Genomic DNA, 20,896 nt, shown 5'->3' with positions numbered 1-20,896 from the left:
TCTTTATTTTAAGTGTTATTAGATTTTTCGCAGAGATTTTCTATGACATTTTACTAAAAGCGTAATAATATGTCACCATATCTAAAATGTTACATGTATCATAGGACTCCACCAAATTAGATCATTTATGATATAAAATTTTGAGTATTTTATAAATTAATTTAGTTTAGTTCAATCATATAAATTTTTACTTCAAAAGGATTTTACAAAGTATTTTGATTAATTTCCAAAAATTTTAAATTTATAAAAAATTATTTAATAAATGTAAATTTGGTATTATGAACGATAGTAAACAGCTACTCACTATTAATAAATCTAAACCTTATATTCTAACTTTACTTTTAAATATTATTTAATAGATTTAATAAACAACTTTAATCATCAATTGTGAAGATTATTAACAAATGCCCTCTATTGTCTATTTATGCATCATTAAAAAAAATTAAATCTAAAATTATAAAAATAATTTTCTAACTATTTTGGTTTTGAAAAATCAATCAATGATAAAAATAAATTAAAATATTTGAAAATTTTTATTTTATTTTATTTTATATATTTTTATTTTTTTTATTTTTAAGAAAATTCTTTCGAAAATATTTTTTTTGTGTGCAATTGTTAATTGAAAGAAGATAATTTACTTAGAATTTTAACTTCTTTAGTAAATTGATCGATAAATTATTTTTTTTAAAATGTTTTATTTGAATTATTTCTTATGTAATTTAAATTTGATAATTTGATAAAATATATAATATTTAGCTTAATTTGTTAGCATGCATGCCTTGTTTCTTAGACAAAAAAATTGATATTGAAATTACTTTAAATCAAACAAATAAGGCTTTTAATTTTTATCAAAAATGAGTAACATGAAAGACAATGAAAAAGATATTTACTAATTAATCTAGTCGTTTGTCTTGAAGCATGAATGAATACATCAGATTTAATTTTTAAAAAATTAGTTTAATTACTCACTGAAAAAGTGTGTCAAATTAATATTGTTAGCAAAAATATAGCTCAACATTAATTTAAAATTTCTAAATTAGTAAAATTTCAATTAATAAATTAGTAAATCTAAATTATTAAAAAAGAAAATAAATTCTTCAAAAGTAGAAATTGCAAGATTGAAAATGTACATAAGTGGTAAATCAGTTATTTGCGAAAATTTGTTCAGCTCTAATTACTCGAATGTCACAAACTCTAACTTTTCTAATCCTCCTCTAGCTAAGTAAGAACCTATAAGTTAAAATCTAGTATAAAAGATGTAGTCCAATCCAAACAAGTAGAACTTACAATAAGGCTCAACATTTGAAAAGCATACCTAGTAAAATTATGCTCTTAAGAGTTGCTCAAGCTAATTTGGTAATAAATAATTGGGGATCTTAAAATAAATTGATTAGAATGTAAGTAGAGACACTTAATAATCTTCACTGGATCGTTTGGATACTGCAAGACATTATGACAGAGTTATTTAAAGAAATGCTGTAGTAAATTAAAAGAGTGAATTTTATGAGCATAAGCCAAACTAAGTAGCAAATCAAATGAATGAGGAAAGCAATCTATTATCTCAACTAGCTTCTCATTGCTTTGCTGCACTAAAAAACTAAAAGAAGCGAGAAAAAAAATAGAAACAAGATCTTATTAATTACAATAGATTTAATATTCACAAGAGAGAATTTAATGCTAAAGCATCTAGAGAAAGCTCAAAAGAAAACTTCAAAGGGGCACCTTCAAATCATGTAAGAAGCAATCTAAGTAGGAAGCAAAGAAGTGAAAGTAGCAACTCGTAAAAAAATCAATCTTTGGGAAGGAGCAATAAAAAAATAACAGTTGGAATCTTGATGCAATAAAATGGTAGCCTGTAGAAGAATGGTAATGATTAAAATAGCATGAATAAGATGTAATAGCAAGAAAACATACACACAAAGTAAATAAGAAATACTTTAAAAGAAATTACAAACATAAAAGTGAGACACACCAAAAATTCCAGTTAAGACATTCGTAACAACTAGCATATCTAATTTAAAAAAGTGATGTCCTAATAAGAGACACAAAAAATATCTTCACCATAAAAAGAAGAAAACTTAATCTCGTAAGAAAGGCTCGAGAATCCCTTGATCAAAGAGCCTTTTATTGCTCTTCAAACTATTTCTCCAAGAGTTTTCACTAATGAATACTTTTGTTCTCTTGTAAAGCAACAAGTAAATTTTATTTAAATTCTATTTTGGATTTCAGTAATCTAAATATATATTTTTTAAGCATTTAATTTTTAAATTTAATATTAAAACAATTTTTTAATTGCTGATTTTTATAAATTCATTATTTATTTGCTTTTTGTTAAAGAAAATTTATTGGTTAATATAAAAATTATTTTTTATTAAAAGTTGAATCTAACAAAACCTCTTGCCAGGCACTAAATAACTGATCCTATACGCTAAAAAATGATAGATTGGATGATTGAAGTAGTTGTGTTTGTTTTTACAAAACCTAACATCTCAGCATTTTTTAAAACAATAAACTTGATGGATCTATTTTTAAAAAAATCCTAAAAAAAGTAATAAAATATTTATTATTTGATCTTTTTTTACATCTTATTGTAAATAAAACAGATTTTAAGACAGCGATATTCACTTAATAGGTGTTTGTTGTTTGATAATTAGCAATCATTTTGAATAAAGAGTTGAAGTTGGTTTAAATCACTTCTGTCGTGAAATTGCTCATCAAGCTTTCGAAAAGAAAGATATCATAAATATGAAAATGCATATTCTGTAAACAATAGACTATGATCTAAATTTTTCTACAGTTGCTGACTTTAACAATTAATATATCGCATTTCTCAAGAAATATTAGAAATTAGGGAACTAATTCTTGCAATAGTTGACTGAATTATCCTACTATTACATATTGTAATCTCACTATTTTTAAGAGTAGCTGAGCTATCAACCTAGGATTATATCCCTTGCTTCTATTTTTGTAGCTTTAGAGTTTTTAATTAATAATAGTAAAGACACTATCCAGGTCATAGATACATAGCTTTCTTCAATTGTAAATTATTATTAAATATTTTTAATTTAATATTTAACAAAATTAATAGTAAAAAGCTTTACTTGGAGAATTTAGCTATGAAATGGATCCTTTAATGACAAGTCTTGCATTTTGCATCAAAAATGTCAAAATGATACATCAAAACTTTGAATAAATCAATCCTAAACTTTTTAACTATAGAGATAAATTCTAAAAGTTTATCTTGAATTGAAAACCTCAAAGCATTTCATCATAACCTACATAAAAATAGCTGACTTTTATTCATCTAATAATATAAAATACTAACTAACTATATAAATTGTGATTGACTTTTAATTAGAATTTATTAAAAAAATATAATTTTGCAAAATAATTATTTAATTAAATTTTTAAAATGAGTATTTTTGTTCATTTTATTTATAAAAGTATTTTTTTAAATGATTTTATTTATTTAATATTTATGTTTTAGATTTAATTATAATTTACTTATTAATTTACTTTAAAAGATAATATCATTTATTTTATGAATATAAAAAATACTTGATAAGAAATAATCAATTAAAAATGAGCGGGGTTATTTAGATTAGAAAAATAATGTGAGGAGTGAGTGAGTGAGTGAATTGATATAAATAATATAATAGTGAGAGTTTTGCGCAAATTTTAATTTAAAAAGAAAAAATTTCAAATTTTATTGACATCAAAAGTAGAAAGAAGATCTTATTTATTGTTTGTGATTTATTAATTTGATAAAAATTCAAATAAATACTAAGAAACTTATAAAAAGGAAAGCAAGTCAATAATTACAAGAGAACCGTTTTTATTAGCAAATTTATAAATAAAATGCCTAGAGATATAATTACACTTTAAGTCGGCCAATGCGGAAACTAAAGTATTAGATTTATTTGAGATTAGAGTTTAAATAATGGAGATTTGCTTATTATTTTAGCACTTCATCAGCTTTATAGGAATGGATGGATTTATAATTTAATTTTTTTAAAAATTCAAGTTGGTATGGAATTTTGGAAATAGCTTTGTTTAGAGCATGGTATTAACCAAGAAGGTATTTTACAAGAATATGCAACAAACACTGATGACAGAAAAGAAGTTTTCTTTTATTAAGCAGATGATTAGCATTATATTCCAAGGGCCTGTCTTATTGATTTAGAAGACAGAGTTCTAAAGAGAATAGTTAAATAATCTGATTATAGTTCACTATATAACCCAGAAAATATTTTTTATGGAACTGATGGATCAGGTGCTGGTAATGTGTGGGCATACGGTTATTAAGAAGCTAATAAAAGTAAATTTTAAAACTTATAAATTAAAAATTGTTATAAAATTACTAAAAATGTTGTGTTTTAGATAAGCAAAATTTTTAAAATTATATCAAAATTTATTGAAAGAATTAAGGAAATTCGATTTAAAGATTGAGATTAAATGAAAGAATTGCATAGAAATATAATGGATTTTAATCTATAATTTACAAATAAAAATAATTGAGCTTATCAAATTTTTAAAAAAATTATGTTCTCTCATTTATATGTGATGCTTTATTATAATTTAAAAAATATTAGTCCAAGATGATCTTCTTGATATGATTGACAGAGAAGCTGATACATCTGATAGTTTTGAAGCTTTTCTTTTGATTCATAGTATTGCAGGTGGTACTGGTTCAGGTGTTGGCTCTTATTTATTGGAGAAATTAAATGATAGATTCCCTAAAAAAATTATTAAGACTTACTCTGTTTTTCCTAGTGGACACACAGATGGTGTCGTACATCCTTATAACTCTCTTTTAACTTTAAAGAGACTTGCTTTGAATGCAGATGCAACCACTGTTTTAGATAATAACGCTTTAGAAAAAATAGCACAAGACAGATTAAAATTGGAAAATCCTACAATTGAAACCACAAACTCACTTGTCTCAACAGTTATGGCAGCATGTACTACCACACTCAGATACCCTGGTTATATGAATAACGATTTAGTTGGTTTACTTGCATCTCTTGTTCCTACACCTAAATGTCATTTCTTAATGACTGGATATACTCCTATCTCTATTGATAGACATATAAAAACTATTAGAAAGACTACTGTACTTGATGTTATGAGAAGATTACTTTAAACAAAGAATATCATGGTTAGTGCTTCAACTAAAAAGGGACAATATATTTCAATTATGAATGTAATTCAAGGAGAAGTTGATGCATCTCAAATTCATAAATCACTTTAGCGTATTAGAGAAAGAAAATTAGGTAAAATTTTAAATAAATAAAAATTGAATGAATAAAAATATTTTAAAAAAAGCTAACTTTATTAACTGGGGACCTGCCTCCATACAAGTTGCATTATCTAAAAAATCACCATACATAGAAACATCTCATAAAGTAAGTGGTCTTATGCTCGCCAACCACACAAGCATCCATACAGTAATAATTATTATTATTATTCTAAAATTAAAAAAATATTTTTTGCCTTATATTAAAAGCTTTTTGAGAAGATTATCTCTAACTTTGACATAATGAGAAAAAAGAATGCTTATATAGAATAGTTTAAAAAGGTTGATTCTTTTAACTTAGAGGAGTTCGATGATTCCAAGTAAATAAACTCTAAAAATCATTTTTAATTAATATATTTATTACTAATTTAAATAGGGAAGTAGTACAATAATTAATAGAAGAATATAAAGCTGCTGAAGAACCTAACTATTTAGATTACTTCGATGATGGCTTGGAAGACGAAAACTGATTAAAAATAAAAAAACAATTGTAAAACAAACATTAGCTCTGCTTGCTTAACCAAAACCTATATAGAATAATTTATGTTAACAATATCTATTAAATTTAATATAAATAAATAAACACTTAAATTAATTTTGCGTAATTTTATAATAATGTCTTATTATTTATTATATATATTTGTATACTATTAAAAACTATTCATAAAAATATTGCTACTCAAATTATATTTTCAAATTAAATTAATTCAAAAAGTTAACCAAGTCATTAAATTTATTGTTGAAAGAAACTTAATAACTAAGTAGATTAACTTAACAGTAAATATATATAAATATATATATTCTTACTATTAATAAATTCAAAATTTAAAATATTAAATTGTTTTTTAAAGATACATTTTTATAGATATTTTATTTGATTAAAACTATTTGTAGAAATTGATTTAATATTATCTAATACAAATTGATAATAATAGAGGAAATATAGAAGATATCTCAAAGTTATTGTATGCTTTTTAATAAATTTATATAAAAAAAGTTTTTTTATAATAAAAAAATAAATTTTTAATTTTAAAAATAAGAGTCTAGCTTATATTCAATTTAAAGCTTAAAATGTTTTATTATTTAGTAATAATTTCTTATTATTCATAATATTTATCTATATAGTATTAAAAGCTATTCATAAACTTTTTTCTATTTAAATTATGTGTTTGAATTGAAATTCCACTTTACTAATAGATTCATAATTTATTTAATTTTTAATATTAATTCGAAAACGTAATCAAGCTACTCAATTCATTAAAAGAAAATTAATAACCAAAAAGATTAATTGTAAAATATATAAATCAATTTATTTAACTTCAAACATAAAACATAGAATCAAAGTTTTTAGTTTAATTTAATTAAGCCATTTTTTTAATTTTCAAAATTAAAAAGCGCAAATCTAGAAATGAAATTCTGAATAAGTTTTTAAACTTTTATTAATCAAATCTATAAGCTAAAAATTAAAGAAAAATTTTAATCTTTTTTTTATATTATGCTTTTAAAGATCTAACTTATTTTATTTCGATGAAGATTAGATAGAAATTTTAAGAAAATTATTCAGAATAAATCAATTCTAAATTTGATTTTAACTTCTTCATATTTTAAGTGAAATCAATCTTTTCTAAGTTCTATATGCTTAGTTCAATAGGTGTTGCTTTTCTTATTTTAAGGTTGAATTATTTATTTCGAAATATCTCAGCTATCTTAATGCATTTAATATATTGAGAACAGGGAATTAAAAAATTCCCATAATGTAACCTTTGTAATTTATTATTTTGAAACAATTCAATGTTTTTATATGAGATATTTCATTGAAAATTTATTAAAACATTGTCGTATTTTATGCTCTAGAAGGAGTTTCGAATTTGTAATTCAAAATTAAGGTTTTTAGATTTTTTATTTCTGAAAACCATCCTTATACTTGCTTATAATCGTATGCTAGGAACTCTAAGCTCTACAAATTTTTCAAAGAGTTAATGCCATAACCTAATTTTTTGTAACTTTCTTCAGCAAATTCATAATTAATATTAAAACAAAGTTTTTATAAGTTTACTAATTTTTTTAGTGATGTTCCTAATGAAGGAATTTAGCATTTCTCTTTCTCTTCAATTACAAGTTAGTTAATTATAAATGTTAAGCTCTCTAAATTAACAAGTTTACCAAAACATTCACACAACTTCCTAATAAGTTCACAAGGGAATGGACAATTTAGAAAAGATACTTCTAAAGACCTTAAATTTGGAAGCTCTTATATTGAATGGTACAAATCTGTTAATCCTAATATATTAGGTTTTTATTTATATTGTTAAATTGTTAAACTTGTTAAGCTTGAAAGGAGTTTAAGTCCTTAGCCAACACCTGACAGATTGCAATTCAAAAACATATTAAAGTAATAAGGTATTTTTAATAGTTCTAGCTCTTCTTTCGTGCTACGCTAAAAGTAAAATTCATTTCTGGTCATATTACTTAAGTTAAACATTTCATTAGTTAGACTAGTATTGTTCTCTAATAATGCTATTGCAGAAATTACATAAGGCTCATAAATATTTAAATCTAGCTTTTTTAGTGACTGCAATTTTGACAGTTCGCTACTGAGGCTGAGTATTCCTTCTTCTCCAATTTAATTATCTTCAAATATTTATAAATACAATTCTTCTAATTTTTTTAACGCTGAAATATTTCTTCCTAGTCCAATAACCCCTCCATTTTTTACATGATTTTTGCTTCCAAATGTAAGTCTTAAATGAGTTAAATTTAACAAATGAGATAAACCTGTTGCAATTTTGCAAACACCATCTTCGCCTAACTCATTTCCAGAATCAATTTATAATGTTAAATTTGTTAAATTAGTTAAATTATGAAACCCTAATCCAATCCCTGCACTATTTCTAATATGATTCTCTGTAGCAATAATAATAGATAGTTTCTGCAAGTTTTTCATATCGGTATAAATTTCTCCTATTTAACTTAAATTTTCACAGCCTATTTCAAAATGAAAATTAGTTAATTATTTTAGCTTATTTATATTCTTAGAAAAGGTGTTGTATCCTTATTGATTATTTATTTAATTTTAGCTTTTGACTATTATTTTAAGATCTTACAAGCTCATTTAATTACTGATCCCTTCAGAAATTGAAATCAAACCTTATGAGGTTATATGATTCAGATCTCCTATTTCTAAGTTCAAAGTCTATAAATTTTATAATTCTGAAAAGCTTTCACCTATTTTTTGAGCACCCTCGAATGAAATATTATTATCTCTAAGAATATGAAGTTTTAAATACTTCAATTTTTTCAAAAACTTTAGTGAATTTCCTATATGCACAGCTCCCTCAGATTAGATGGAATTATTGTTTTCAATTATAAAAGAAAGTTTTTGTAAATTTTACAAGTTTTTTAGAGATTCACAAATCTCTTAAACACCTTAAACCTACGTATTGTTAAACTTTTCAACTAGAATATACAGCTCATTTAAATTGCTTAGCCTTTTTAAACCCTAGCCAAAATTTATTACTCCTAAAAGACCAATCTTATCAGAGAGTTTGATATTTAAGTAACTTAAATTAACTAAATTAGAAATTGATGAACCTATTTCTTAATCTTTCTATATATCTAAAAAGAGATAATTAAGATTTGTTAATTTTTTAACTGCTTAGCTTATCGCATTTGATTCATTCAATTTAATATTTACTTAAGTTAAGCTTAATGATAGTTTCTATAAACTTTTTAAGCTATATAAAGCTTCACCAAGACTGTCAAATCCCACTTTCCCAATTTTATTGTGAGTTATTATTATTTGTAAAACTTCCAAATTATTTAATTATCTTAAGCCTTTAGATATTCCTTAGGCTCCTTCTGAAAGAATTTAATTTCCTGGTTCAATTGTTAACAAAAATTTTTTAAGTTTTTTCAAGTCTTTAATACCTTGGCCTAAATGCTAACCACTATCTGAACCTAATTAGTTTTCCTAAAAGACTAAAGCAAGTTTTTCTAATTAAAAAAGATGTTTTATTGATTAGCTTATTGCCTCTACTCCTTAATCTTTAATATAATTACACTCTCCAATAATTAAATAAAATGTCTTTAAACCCTGGAGTGTCTACAAACCCTAGCATAAACCCCAGCATCCTTATTCGCTTATATTATTATTTTATATCTCAAGAGATAAATAATTTAGATTTTCAAGAAACCAAAGTCCTTTTGCGATACCACTTATACCAGCTGAACTGATTTAATTTGGTAGTATTTTGATATCTAAATGAGTGATATTCTTAACAAATTTCAAGTAATTGCCCAAGATAATAGAAAATTGTAAGCTAAGCTATGAAGTAAATGACAATTTCGTTGAACCTTTGTACTGCTCAAAAAAATATTAAATGTCTATTTCCGAGTCGTGAGTCTTAAGAGCAAAGTCTACTTTTATATCAGGCAATTTGATCATTAAATAATTAATTTTGAAAACGTATATTTCTTTAATCGATTTGATTTGGATATCTAATTAATAAAAAGATTATAAAAATTCTGAAAATTGAAAAAAAACATATATCCATGTATTTATTATATTTAAAGTTAATAAAATAACATAAATAATGAGTTAAATTATATCAAATCCGAGATAGTATAGTGGTTAGTATTCCTGCCTGTCACGCAGGAGACCCGGGTTCAATTCCCGGTCTCGGAGCTTTTTTTTTATATTTATTAATTTTATTTTAACATACTTTTTTATTTTAATACTAAAAATTAATTATTTTAAAAATGGCTAATCTAAAATTTAAAATAGATAAATTTTATAAAAGGAAATAATATACTGTATTATTTTTTATAAATATTTTTTTTGTTGCAAAGAGAATATTTTTGTAATTATGTTTTTTAAAAGCAAAATAAAAATAGCAAGCGAAATTAAATATTAATATGAAATGAGTAAATACAGTAAGCTAAAGCAAATTGATAATTCTGAAAAGTAATTAAGTTAAAAAGTGATTTTTTTAAATGTTTAGTAAAATTGTGAATAGAAAATAAATATCTTTTTGAAAAAAACATTTGTCATACTTGAATTCATTGATATGTTGATTATTTTATTTATTTGTTCTTTATTATAAACAGTTTTATAGATTTTAAAACTGAAGAAAATTAACATTTATAAGGTCAGTAATATTAACTATCCTATAAGATTAAAGTTTCTATTTGAATAATACTAGGATAAAAAAGTATTTTCTTTTTGCCAAATTATTTAATAAGGTATTTTTAAGATTGTTTCTTTTGAATGCAGCTACTGTAGATAATTTATTATTTGTTGGTAAAATATCTTACTTTCGAATGTATGTCGAAATTAGTATTTATATATTTGTTCTTTTAAAAATTAAAATAGTATATTAAATTCGAATATTTGATAGATTGATTATTCATTTATATTTGTTAAACAGGATTATAATTTAGCTATAATTTTTATGTTTTTAATCACTGTAGTTGATTATTAGAAATAGTTAAATTATTTCTAATAAATTGTTATTATTTGTATTTGACCTATTTATTTACTGTTTTCTTTTTATTTGGCTTACAAAAAGTAATAAAATCTACTAAATTAACTACAATTTCATTGCATTCCGCTGAAGTATGAGTGATATAATTAGCGGTGATACATAAAATGTCAAATTAGTAAAAACTAATTGTTCGTAAAATGAGGAATACCAAATGAAATAACAGTTTATTGTAAATAAATAAATGTTTTTTAGATATTCTAATAAAAGTAACAAAAATATTACTTTTTCAGCTAATTTTAATACCAATTCTACTTTTTAGAAAAAATAAGAGATGACTATAAGTTTCTAAAAGAGCTAGGATCAGGAGCCTTTGGTGTAGTATTCTTAGCTACTCATAGAATTACAGGTTTGTGCTTAATAAATATAAATTTCTACTTTTTGCAATTTGCTAAATAATCATATAAAAATAAAAAATAATTGCTTGATCTATATTAATTTTGAAAAATAAAATAAATAGGAGATGAAAGAGCTGTAAAAGCAGTAGCAAAAGATAGATTGTCTGATAAACAATAATTTTAGGATGAAATAAATATTTTAAAAGAACTTGTAAGCTCTCTCTTAAAAATAACAAATTTTATTTACTTTTATAATAGCAAATATATTATTTGTTTTTTTAAATTATTAATATTCTTAAAATACAAGGATCATCCTAATATTATAAAACTCTATGAAGTATATGAAAGCGAGTCCACAATTTATTTAGTAACAGAGTAAATATCTAAATCATTTAATTCGTTTTAAAATATAATCCTATCAAATAAATATAACAGGTATTGTGAAGGTGGTGAATTATTTTAGTATGTTGTTTAAAACAAAAGACTCTAAGAAAAAGATGCTGCTTTAATTATGAGATAACTTTTCTCAGCAGTATCATATATTCATGATAATGGAGTAATTCATAGGTAAATATTCTTGAAAAATTAATTATATTAATGAAAAATCTAATAAAAAGAGATTTAAAGCCTGAAAATTTTTTGCTTAAAAAGAAGTCAGATCCAACAACAATAAAAATGATAGATTTTGGAATTTCTAAAAAATTCAAAAAAGGAGAAGTTTTGAGACAATAATCTGGTACAGTAAGATAATTTATATCGATAAAGTAATTAATTGAGTATTATACTTTAAAAAGCCTTATTATATAGCTCCAGAAGTTATTGAAGGATAATATAGTGAGTAAGTTGATAACTGGGCACTCGGAGTAATACTTTATATTTTGCTTTCGGGAACACCTCCTTTTTATGGAAAAAATGCTTAAGAAATATTCTATTCAATAAGAAAATGCAACTATAATTTAAATTTAAAAGCATTTTTAGAATGCAGCAATGAAGTAATCAATTTTTTTTTTTGTGAGATTTTAATATATTTTAATCAAAGGTGAGAGATTTAATATCAAGATTGCTGGTGAAGAATCCTAAAAAAAGACTCTGTGATATTGATTGTTATAACCATCCATGGGTGTAATAGTAAGTGAGCAGAGAAAATCAAAATTTAATTATTTCAAGTGATTCTCTAGCAGGTTTAAAGAAAATAGTAGAACTTAAAAAGTAAATAAATAAATCTCTTAGAAATTCCAAATCATTTTGTTTATTTTTAAATTTAAGTATAAAAAAGACAATTCTCATTTATATGGCATCTCAGATATAGGACAGTGATTTAGATGTTTTGAAATAGGTGAAATAATTATATTTATGCTTTAAATTAAATATTTAATATCTAATTATAGATATTTGTTAGTATGGACAAGGATGGAAATGGACGTATTAGTTTAGATGAATTAAAAGGAGGTAATTAATTAATTAATTAATCAATAAATTAAGTAAATATTATATCCATAAACATAATAAAAATAGGTCTTCAGTTATTTAAAGAAAAATGTAATTTAGATTTTCAAGAGAGTGAAGTGAAACAGATCTTTTAAGCAATGGATTTTGATAATAGTGGACAAATAGATTATTCAGGTTTAAAAATTATTATTAATTTTTTGAAATTAACATTATTTTATAGAATTCATAGCAACATTTTTAGCAAATCCTGAATTTTAAACTGATAAAGCCATCACATAAGCCTTTTTAAAAATTGATAAAAATAATGATGGCAAAATTACAAGGCAAGAATTGCAAGATATTCTAGGAACTGATATAATATCGATCGGAGAAATTGATATCGACGAGCTCATAAAAGAAGCTGACACAAATGGAGATGGAGAAGTAATTATTGAAATTTTTAATTAAAATTGATGAACATATTAAAAATTAATTAGATTGATTTTACTGAGTTTCTTACTATGCTAAGAGAAAAGAGAAATAAAAAGAGGAAGAAAAGCAAATCTAAAGAACCAACTATCAATTTAATTGAAGGTTAAAACGATTAGTAATAACAACAAGACAAATGAATAAAAAATTTTTTTAATACATAATTAACTACCCATTCCTTCCATTCACTAACAAATACTTTACTGAATCACTTCTTTTCTTATTTTACTTAAAATTTAATATAGATGTATGTCTTAATATCAAATAATGAATACTTAATTATTGAAATCTTTTATTAGTAGCAACTTATCAATACTCAAACTAATTGTATTTATTTAATCTATATTTAGTTTATTTTATTTGAATTTTGCTTCAAATGATTAAAAATAGATAGATAGATTATTAATTTCAAATAATTATATGACCATTTTAACTTATATTTATTTTATGAATTCTTTTGAATCTTTAATTAATTTTCACAAATTAAAAAATATTTTATTAAGATTTTATAAAGTAAGCTTGATCTTGATTAAAATCTTAATTTTATTAAATTAATAATAATTAATAAATTTTTTGCTTTTATATTAAAATTTCTGTTAAATACAGTCTGGCATAAGGTTTAAATAATATATTTTTTTATTTTAAATCTTTTTTAAATATATTTAATTTGATTAAAATTTACAAATTATATTTAAATTATAAAAAATAAATTCTATTTTTTTAATATTAAATATATAAATGGGTTTTTTATATTCAAAGATATTTATTATATTATGAATTAAAGTATATATAATCTAAAAAATACATTTATTTATTTTAAATAAAGATTTTACTTAAAAATAATAATAATAATTTTTTAAATTTATTTTTAAAATCTAAATTAATGCTTATTTTAGCTTGATTATAAATAATTCAATATCTTAATTTCCAATAAATATCTTATAAATATCTAAAAAATTTAACTAGAGCTTTCTTTAGTTGCAAGAGTCAATTATTATTAAATATACCAATATTTGATTAATTATTAATATTGGATATTTCTGTTAAAAATTTTTAATTTTTGTTTTTGATTTTAAATTTTAGGTTTGATTAATTAATTAAGAAATTTTCTAACGAAAGAAAAATAAATTAATATAAATAAAAACTTATTGTTAATTGCGCATAGTTCTAATTGAATGCAGCTATGAAAAAATGAAAGTTGATTTAATCAAGTTCAATGAAAGAATACAGATAATATCGAATTGGAAATGAGGAAATCTGATAGGATTTCTGAAATAGGATGTTTAGACTTGAGGAGAGTTGGATTTTTGACGCAAAAGTTGATGGAAAGAAGATTAGATAAGATAGTTGAAAAAATATAATCAAATAATATGAGTGAGATTATGGATTTTCTTTTTCTCTAAAACTGAAAGTGCTGTCTGTCTGTCTAAAAAGGATAAGAATTTCTAGACCTAATAGAAATGATGCTAAAAATTACTGAAAAGAAAACTGAAGTGCCTGTCTAAATTGCTAAAAACTAACCCTTCATTATAATTTTTACTTATTACAAAAAGGATTAAGCTAAAAAATTTTAACGAAATGAGTTTTTATCTGGAGAACCGCGCTCCAAAAATCCAGCCCACCATTCAGGCAAGTTTTTAATGTCATTTTAAGTTAAGATTTTTTAGAATTCTACTGGGTAATAAGGAAGAAAAAGTTTTGATAAGTTAGCTTTTTACTTGGTTCTCTAAATAAACTGAATGCTCAAATAGGATATTGACTATCATTGAGGCACTCATTAACTTATTAAAATCTGTTTAAATAATTAATATACGAAAATGAATTGATTTTGAAAATCATTATATTCATGATTAAATTGATTAGAATTAAATGATAAAAATTAAATGTTTCAACAATTAAGTTTTTATTTAGAGAAATCCCGCTCTATAAATAAATCCAGCCCACCGTTCAGGCTCGTTTTTAAAGTAAATTTAGTTGGAATATTTGATTATCATGAGGAAATTCTTTGAGAAATATGAAAGAATATATTTGATCTGAAAATGAGAGGATTTGGAAATATATTATGAATGAAAACATTTTTGATAAGAAAGAAACTCTACTTAAATTGAAAGGTGATTGAAGAATACTCAGAACGAACGAATGAAGACCTTGAAATAATCCAATAATACTCACAAATATTATAAAATTATATGATGGAGACGACTCGAATTGAAATAATTTCCTGAAAGCTAATGCTTAGAAATGAAGATTTGACAACAGTCTAAACGTTATCTAAACTAAGAATGAATAAAAGAAATCTAATTTGAAAATAAGAGAAAATTCTGTATTTAAGTAACTTGAATGTAGTTAAATTAACTCATTTTGGACAGCTGACGCATGTCGTAGGATCAAGCACAATCCTATCTGAAAAACAAGAAAATACATGCAAAATATATGGGAAAAGTTTTTAAGGCTCGGTTAAACTCCCATAATCATTTTAAATAATGATATTCCGTTACGCGGATTCCTCAGCTCAAGTAGAACAAAAATATTCGAACTAATCGGAAATTTTTAATAACCGGATAGATTCAACTGCTGTTAAAAAATCCAATCCCCAAATTTAATCCATACCATTTAAACTTCGAATATTGTAGAACTATCTTGATGCTGCGTATTCACTATAAAAAAAAAAAACACACTTTATAAAAAAATAAAATTATTAAAAAATAAAAATTATTAAAATAGGAGATGAAGAATTGATAATTCAGAAGATTTTTTTTCCATTTTTAAGTTATTCCATTAATTATGATATTTTTTTTTTTGATAAAAATAAATTAAAAACTAACAAATAAAAAAACAAACAACTAAATAAATTTTAAGCGATACTAACAACTAAAGCTAAAAACAAATTGATTGATTAAAAAATATGAAAAAAGAAATAAAATAAATAAAACATAAAAAATAAAAATAAATAAATAAAATAAACAATGAAATATTTTAATAAAAATCAAAATTGATTAAAAAATATAAAAAAACTTCAACAAATTAAAAACTTAAAATTAGTCGATATACTTCAGCTACTATGCCAAAATTATTTTTAACTTTTTATGCAAATTGTAGTTATTCGTTGCAAATTTTTAATTAATTATTAGAAGAGCAACAGAGAGATGTATTAAGAAAAAATATTAATTTTTTATCTTTAAGTAATAATATTAAAAATCAGCCAGTATTGGAGTATTTTGTTTGGCTTAATCTTTTATTATTTTGTATTTTACAAATTCAAAGAATATTTTAAGGATAAAGTGTATTTTCTACAATTAAAATTTACCATATGCGTATTATGCAATTTATAGATTTTTAGGGTAAATAATTGTTTGTTCATGAATTCAAAAGTTTGTAAAACCTATGTAATTTTATCAAAAAATATAAAAAAATTTCATTTAGAGAAATGCGATTTAATGTTAAACCTGATTGGCAATTAATGTTAAGAGTTATTATTGATTTAGTAAGACTTGTACAATTTTTAGTAATTAAGAATGAATGCTTATTTAAAAAGAAAATGATTGATTAATTTACAAGGTAAGTGCAAAAGATAGGGAAAAATGATTTTAGAAAAAATAAAAATTAGATTTGCAATAAAAATAAATTTCATACAAAAAACATTTTTAGTTTTAAAGAATAATATCATTTATGAATCATCCATCATTATGTATATTAGTAATAATTGAATTTAGAATAATTTGATTATTATATTAGTTATATAGATAGATAGACCAGTTAGAGAGTGAATCAATATTTGATTGATTAATTAATTAATTATTAATATATGATTTAATTAGTCATAGTTAATAATCATTTTTGATAGCTATCAGCAGTAATTAATCTAAAAATTTGATAGAAATTAATTAAAAGCAATTAGATGAATGATTGATTGCTTATTTACTTGTTTTATTACTTGTTAGCTTTCTGAAATTAATAACTTTGAAACAATCAATAAGTACAAGGATATTCTGTGTTATAATTAAAATATATAGTAGATAATCTATAATTTCGATTATAATTGTTATTATATATATTTAAGTAATTATTTTAACTCGATTCTGCATTGGTGTTTAAAGTAAACAAGGTGTCAATTTTTTACAAAGGAATCAAATAAATAACATGTTTATATTTAAATATGCATTTATTGTTTTTTTTTATTCACAAATGCGCACAATTGATTTTTTGTTAATTGATTGATAATTTGTTCTTTCGTTTACAGGAACTGCCTTAAAATTTAAAGAAAGACATTTATTTAAGTTTAAACTCAAGCAGAAGAGAGAAAATTGTAGAGGTGTATTTATTTATTTATTTGTTTATATAAGGAATGATTCTAGTAGGTTTGATTTCAATAAGTGTTTTGCTATTATCTAGTATCAACAGCAGTAGGACAAAAAACACAGCCTATGTCTTATCCTTAAGAATCGAATTAAATATCTTTATATTTTTCTTTCTTTTCTAAGATATCGCTTGCCATTATTTCAAAAAATTCATCAAAGTTTAAAAATTGCTTATCACCTATCTTTTAATCATAATTTTTCTTATCATAAGAATCTTAGTACAACTTGCGAAGACGGCTTGACTTGATTACGCCATTTTCTGGTTCTTGTTGGTCAAAGACAGTCTTTATCATAATGATTTCTTCGTTGGTCAGTCCTGATCTAAGGTAGGGCTGAATTTGAAAGTTAGAATTTTGGCTTTCACTGTTTCCCATTGCTATTATTTTTACTTTTCTATTGATATTAATTTGAATATTTTTTTTAAAGGTTTAATTTTTTTGCCTTATATTTTTTTTCTTTTCTTACCAATTTTTTTAGAAGGTTTTGATTATTGCTAATTGTCTTTTTCTAAGTTAAATAATATTAATATATCATTGATTGATAGATTGAAAGATTGAATTCCTTTTTCTCTTTCATTTTAAAAGTAAGACTAAGTAAGACAGGTTTAATATTACTTTCTATTTGCATCCTTTATGGACTTCTCTATATTAAAATTTAAATATTGCAGAGCTTAATCTTTCCTCTTTTCTGTTTTAAGTAAGTAATAGAGATGCCTCATGAGTTAAGAAAAAAAAATTATTATTGTAATGATAACTTTAAAAAAAGCATAAAATAACGATTAATCTAAATTATAATTTTTTTTTTACGGAGTGTTTTTTTATCAATTTATTAATGTTAATTCAAAAAAAATTATTTAGACTCACTTCCTTTATCAAGTTTTTATTGTTGGTGAATGAATTTAACCATTTAATGGTACCTAACTAACTAATAAATTAATTTTTATAATTAATTTTTAAACTTTATATTCTTTATTTTTTGATAAATAGCAATCCTAAAAATCAATAAAATCATTTTTTACAGGTTTTGACTTGAGCCAAAAGCAATATTAACATAGGCCCATATATATATATTTGTTTAAATTATTGATAAATTCTTAATTTTCGAAGATTTAAATTGTTGTATTATACATTTTAAACTGAAATAGTAAAATATAAATTTATTTTCTTTACTGAACACAAAATTTATAATTTATATTAGCACCTTTTAGTTGCTATAATACTTAATGGATTTAGCTTGAAATAGATTAGCTTTGATAGCAATAAAAAGAAATAGAAAATTGATATAATTATTAGTATTATGAAGATAATTTGAAAGCCAAATAGGACAGCACTCTTATTTCTTAAAAAATATGAGCATATTAGTATTTATTATTGATTAATAATCCCAAGAGGATAATTCAAAAAAAATATTTTTCCATCTTTAAGAAAATAAATTTGATACTCAATTAGCACAAGAGCTAATAAAGATCAGAATTTTTTTTTTGCTTCTATTTTTAGTTAATAGAAAATAAATTAAATAAAAAAATCTACATTAAAAACAAAGATAGAAAAGTTTTCAGTTTTAAATTTTAACTATTTTAACATTTTTTTTTCTTTAATTCTTCTAATATTTATCTATGAATGCATGTATAAATGAATTAGGGTATCAGCCATCTATTTTAATTGCTTATTTTTAAACCTCTAAACTTACTTTATCTTTATCCGAATTCATTTTAATCTAAGCAAAAATAGTAATAAACATTTATACAAAAATAATTGATAATAAAAATTAATTATATCAGAAATTTATTTTCAATATTAGATCAATAGCTAAATTATTATGAAATCTATAAAAAATAAACTATTTTGTATGCCTATTGTTGAATTTATTTAGTCAAAATATTAATCTAGATGTAATATATATTTAAAAAAATTAATCAATTTATTTTAAAATTTATTCAAATAATATTTATTATAAATAAATAATTCATAGAATAAATTTAATGAGATAAAAATTTTTTTAATCAAATTATGCTCAAAAATCAGAATAATTTTTTAAATTTTCGTCAATTATTTTTTTTCTAATTAAATTAGGATCTTTTGTTAAATTGTTGATTTAGACTTTTAGCTTTATTTTGGTTGAATAAAAGTTTTGCTTAAAAATTAAAATAATCTCTCATGCTAATTTGCTACCTTACTAACTGTTAATTATATTCGGATATAGTTAGTAACTAGCAGTTAAAATTAATTATTTATGCATTTATGCTTAAGTAGATGAATGAATTTAGAAAGGAAATAAAGAATGTAAGAAGGAGTTTATTTAAAATTTTGGTAAAAAATTTATTATGTTGTTTTTTATATAGTATCATACGATACGAATATAAAGAGACATGTATTATTTTTTAATACTTTCATAAATGTTATAATAAGTTTTGGACTTAGATCCTATTAAATCACTCAGTAGGATAAGAAGCAGCGTTGGCAAGACCGCAAGTGTTACCAGCCTTTAAGGTAATGTAACCGTTTTCACCCCAAGAGGCACCCCAAGAGTTCTTGACTAACCAGTTACCGTTAACGATACCGACTAAGAGGACACCGTGGTTTAATTGAGTAGCGCAGTTAGAGAAGACACCACCAGTGTAGTAAGACCACTTGGAAGCATCGACAGCGATGGCGACGGGTTGCTTTTAGATAGCAGCTTGGAGGGCAGAGGTGGTCTTGGCGACATCAGTGAAACCCTTAAGACTGTATAAGGGGGCCTTGATGGCAGCTGAGTTGCATTTTCCGTCCTTGCCAGTGTAAGGATAGTTACTTTCAGTGGTGAGTTAGTTAGCCTTGATGTACTTGAAGGCGTTATCCATTAAACCACCGTTGCAACCTTGGTTACCGTAGCTGGTGGAACAGTCAACCAATTGTTATTCAGAGAGATTGATGGTGTTGGTGGCTTGACCAGCGACAATCAAAGCAGATTCGAGGGCACCAGTGGTGGAGAAAGCCCAACATGAACCGCATTAACCTTAGTTCTTAACAGCAGTAACCTTACCAGCGGTAACCCAGTTAATGTCACCGTTGAGTTCAGCATCGTGGACAGCTTCTTCAGCATTTTCAACTTGGAGGGTGAGGTAGATGGAAGCGAATTCTTGGGCGGTTAAATCGAAGAATTGGGTAACACCGAAGGTACCAGTGGTATCCTACTTGACGACTTCGAGGTTTTAGGCGAAAACTTCCATTCTGTAAACTTCTTGATCGGGATCAGAGAACTTCTTGTTGTAGGTTTGCTTGAATTACTTCCATTTAAGGATGACTTCTTCGGTGATGGGGACATCATCGGAGACTCTCTTATGGTTGACCAATAAGAGGGTGGCACCTAAGAGGACGGTACCAGCGAGGGCGAGGAGGATGAGTTTGTTCATTTCTCTTTATTATTCTTATTTAATTATTTATTATTTGTTTAATTATTTATTGTTGA

General features: G+C 23.6%; 8 protein-coding genes across 8 annotated transcripts; 5 read left to right on the top strand and 3 right to left on the bottom strand. All coding sequences in view use genetic code 6, as the record gives it.

Moving 5' to 3' along the window:
* The first annotated feature begins 999 nt into the window (after positions 1-999).
* TTHERM_00079530 (amine-terminal domain cyclin) lies at positions 1,000-3,478 on the top strand. Its single transcript, XM_001015793.3, has 4 exons — positions 1,000-2,195; positions 2,379-2,548; positions 2,604-3,039; positions 3,089-3,478. Exons 1-4 carry the CDS (start codon positions 1,125-1,127, stop codon positions 3,248-3,250), a joined length of 1,839 nt encoding a protein of 612 aa, XP_001015793.1. The 5' UTR covers positions 1,000-1,124; the 3' UTR covers positions 3,251-3,478.
* A 380-nt stretch (positions 3,479-3,858) lies between these two features.
* On the top strand, positions 3,859-5,766 carry TTHERM_00079520 (tubulin gamma chain; the record flags this gene model as incomplete). Its single annotated transcript, XM_001015792.3, has 6 exons — positions 3,859-3,907; positions 4,025-4,318; positions 4,593-5,273; positions 5,326-5,447; positions 5,507-5,616; positions 5,673-5,766. The coding sequence occupies 6 exons, from the start codon at positions 3,859-3,861 to the stop codon at positions 5,764-5,766; spliced, it is 1,350 nt and encodes a 449-aa protein (XP_001015792.2).
* A 1,127-nt stretch (positions 5,767-6,893) lies between these two features.
* Positions 6,894-9,740, bottom strand: TTHERM_00079510 (hypothetical protein; the record flags this gene model as incomplete). Its single annotated transcript, XM_001015791.1, has 1 exon — positions 6,894-9,740. The coding sequence occupies one exon, from the start codon at positions 9,738-9,740 to the stop codon at positions 6,894-6,896; it is 2,847 nt and encodes a 948-aa protein (XP_001015791.1).
* Positions 9,741-10,912: 1,172 nt separating this feature from the next.
* Positions 10,913-13,231, top strand: TTHERM_00079490 (calcium-dependent kinase; the record flags this gene model as incomplete). The annotated part of the gene is made up of 13 exons (XM_001015790.3): positions 10,913-11,045; positions 11,099-11,185; positions 11,297-11,385; positions 11,482-11,549; positions 11,610-11,741; positions 11,792-11,915; positions 11,969-12,166; positions 12,214-12,383; positions 12,441-12,510; positions 12,563-12,623; positions 12,690-12,797; positions 12,844-13,046; positions 13,100-13,231. 13 exons carry the CDS (start codon positions 10,913-10,915, stop codon positions 13,229-13,231), a joined length of 1,575 nt encoding a protein of 524 aa, XP_001015790.2.
* A 1,107-nt stretch (positions 13,232-14,338) lies between these two features.
* Positions 14,339-14,500, top strand: TTHERM_000079489 (hypothetical protein; the record flags this gene model as incomplete). The annotated part of the gene is made up of 1 exon (XM_012797584.1): positions 14,339-14,500. One exon carries the CDS (start codon positions 14,339-14,341, stop codon positions 14,498-14,500), a length of 162 nt encoding a protein of 53 aa, XP_012653038.1.
* A 1,074-nt stretch (positions 14,501-15,574) lies between these two features.
* Positions 15,575-16,000, top strand: TTHERM_000079488 (hypothetical protein; the record flags this gene model as incomplete). Its single annotated transcript, XM_012797583.1, has 1 exon — positions 15,575-16,000. One exon carries the CDS (start codon positions 15,575-15,577, stop codon positions 15,998-16,000), a length of 426 nt encoding a protein of 141 aa, XP_012653037.1.
* Positions 16,001-17,270: 1,270 nt separating this feature from the next.
* On the bottom strand, positions 17,271-17,705 carry TTHERM_00079460 (hypothetical protein; the record flags this gene model as incomplete). The annotated part of the gene is made up of 1 exon (XM_001015787.2): positions 17,271-17,705. One exon carries the CDS (start codon positions 17,703-17,705, stop codon positions 17,271-17,273), a length of 435 nt encoding a protein of 144 aa, XP_001015787.2.
* A 2,175-nt stretch (positions 17,706-19,880) lies between these two features.
* TTHERM_000079459 (papain family cysteine protease) lies at positions 19,881-20,840 on the bottom strand (the record flags this gene model as incomplete). Its single annotated transcript, XM_012797582.1, has 1 exon — positions 19,881-20,840. The coding sequence occupies one exon, from the start codon at positions 20,838-20,840 to the stop codon at positions 19,881-19,883; it is 960 nt and encodes a 319-aa protein (XP_012653036.1).
* Between the last annotated feature and the right edge of the window lie 56 nt (positions 20,841-20,896).

The sequence above is a fragment of the Tetrahymena thermophila genome (assembly GCF_000189635.1).
Source record: "Tetrahymena thermophila SB210 genomic scaffold scf_8254650, whole genome shotgun sequence".
Lineage (NCBI taxonomy): Eukaryota > Ciliophora > Oligohymenophorea > Hymenostomatida > Tetrahymenidae > Tetrahymena > Tetrahymena thermophila.
The sequence above is the reverse complement of the archived record's forward strand: the minus strand, read 5'-3'. Positions and strand labels throughout refer to the sequence as shown.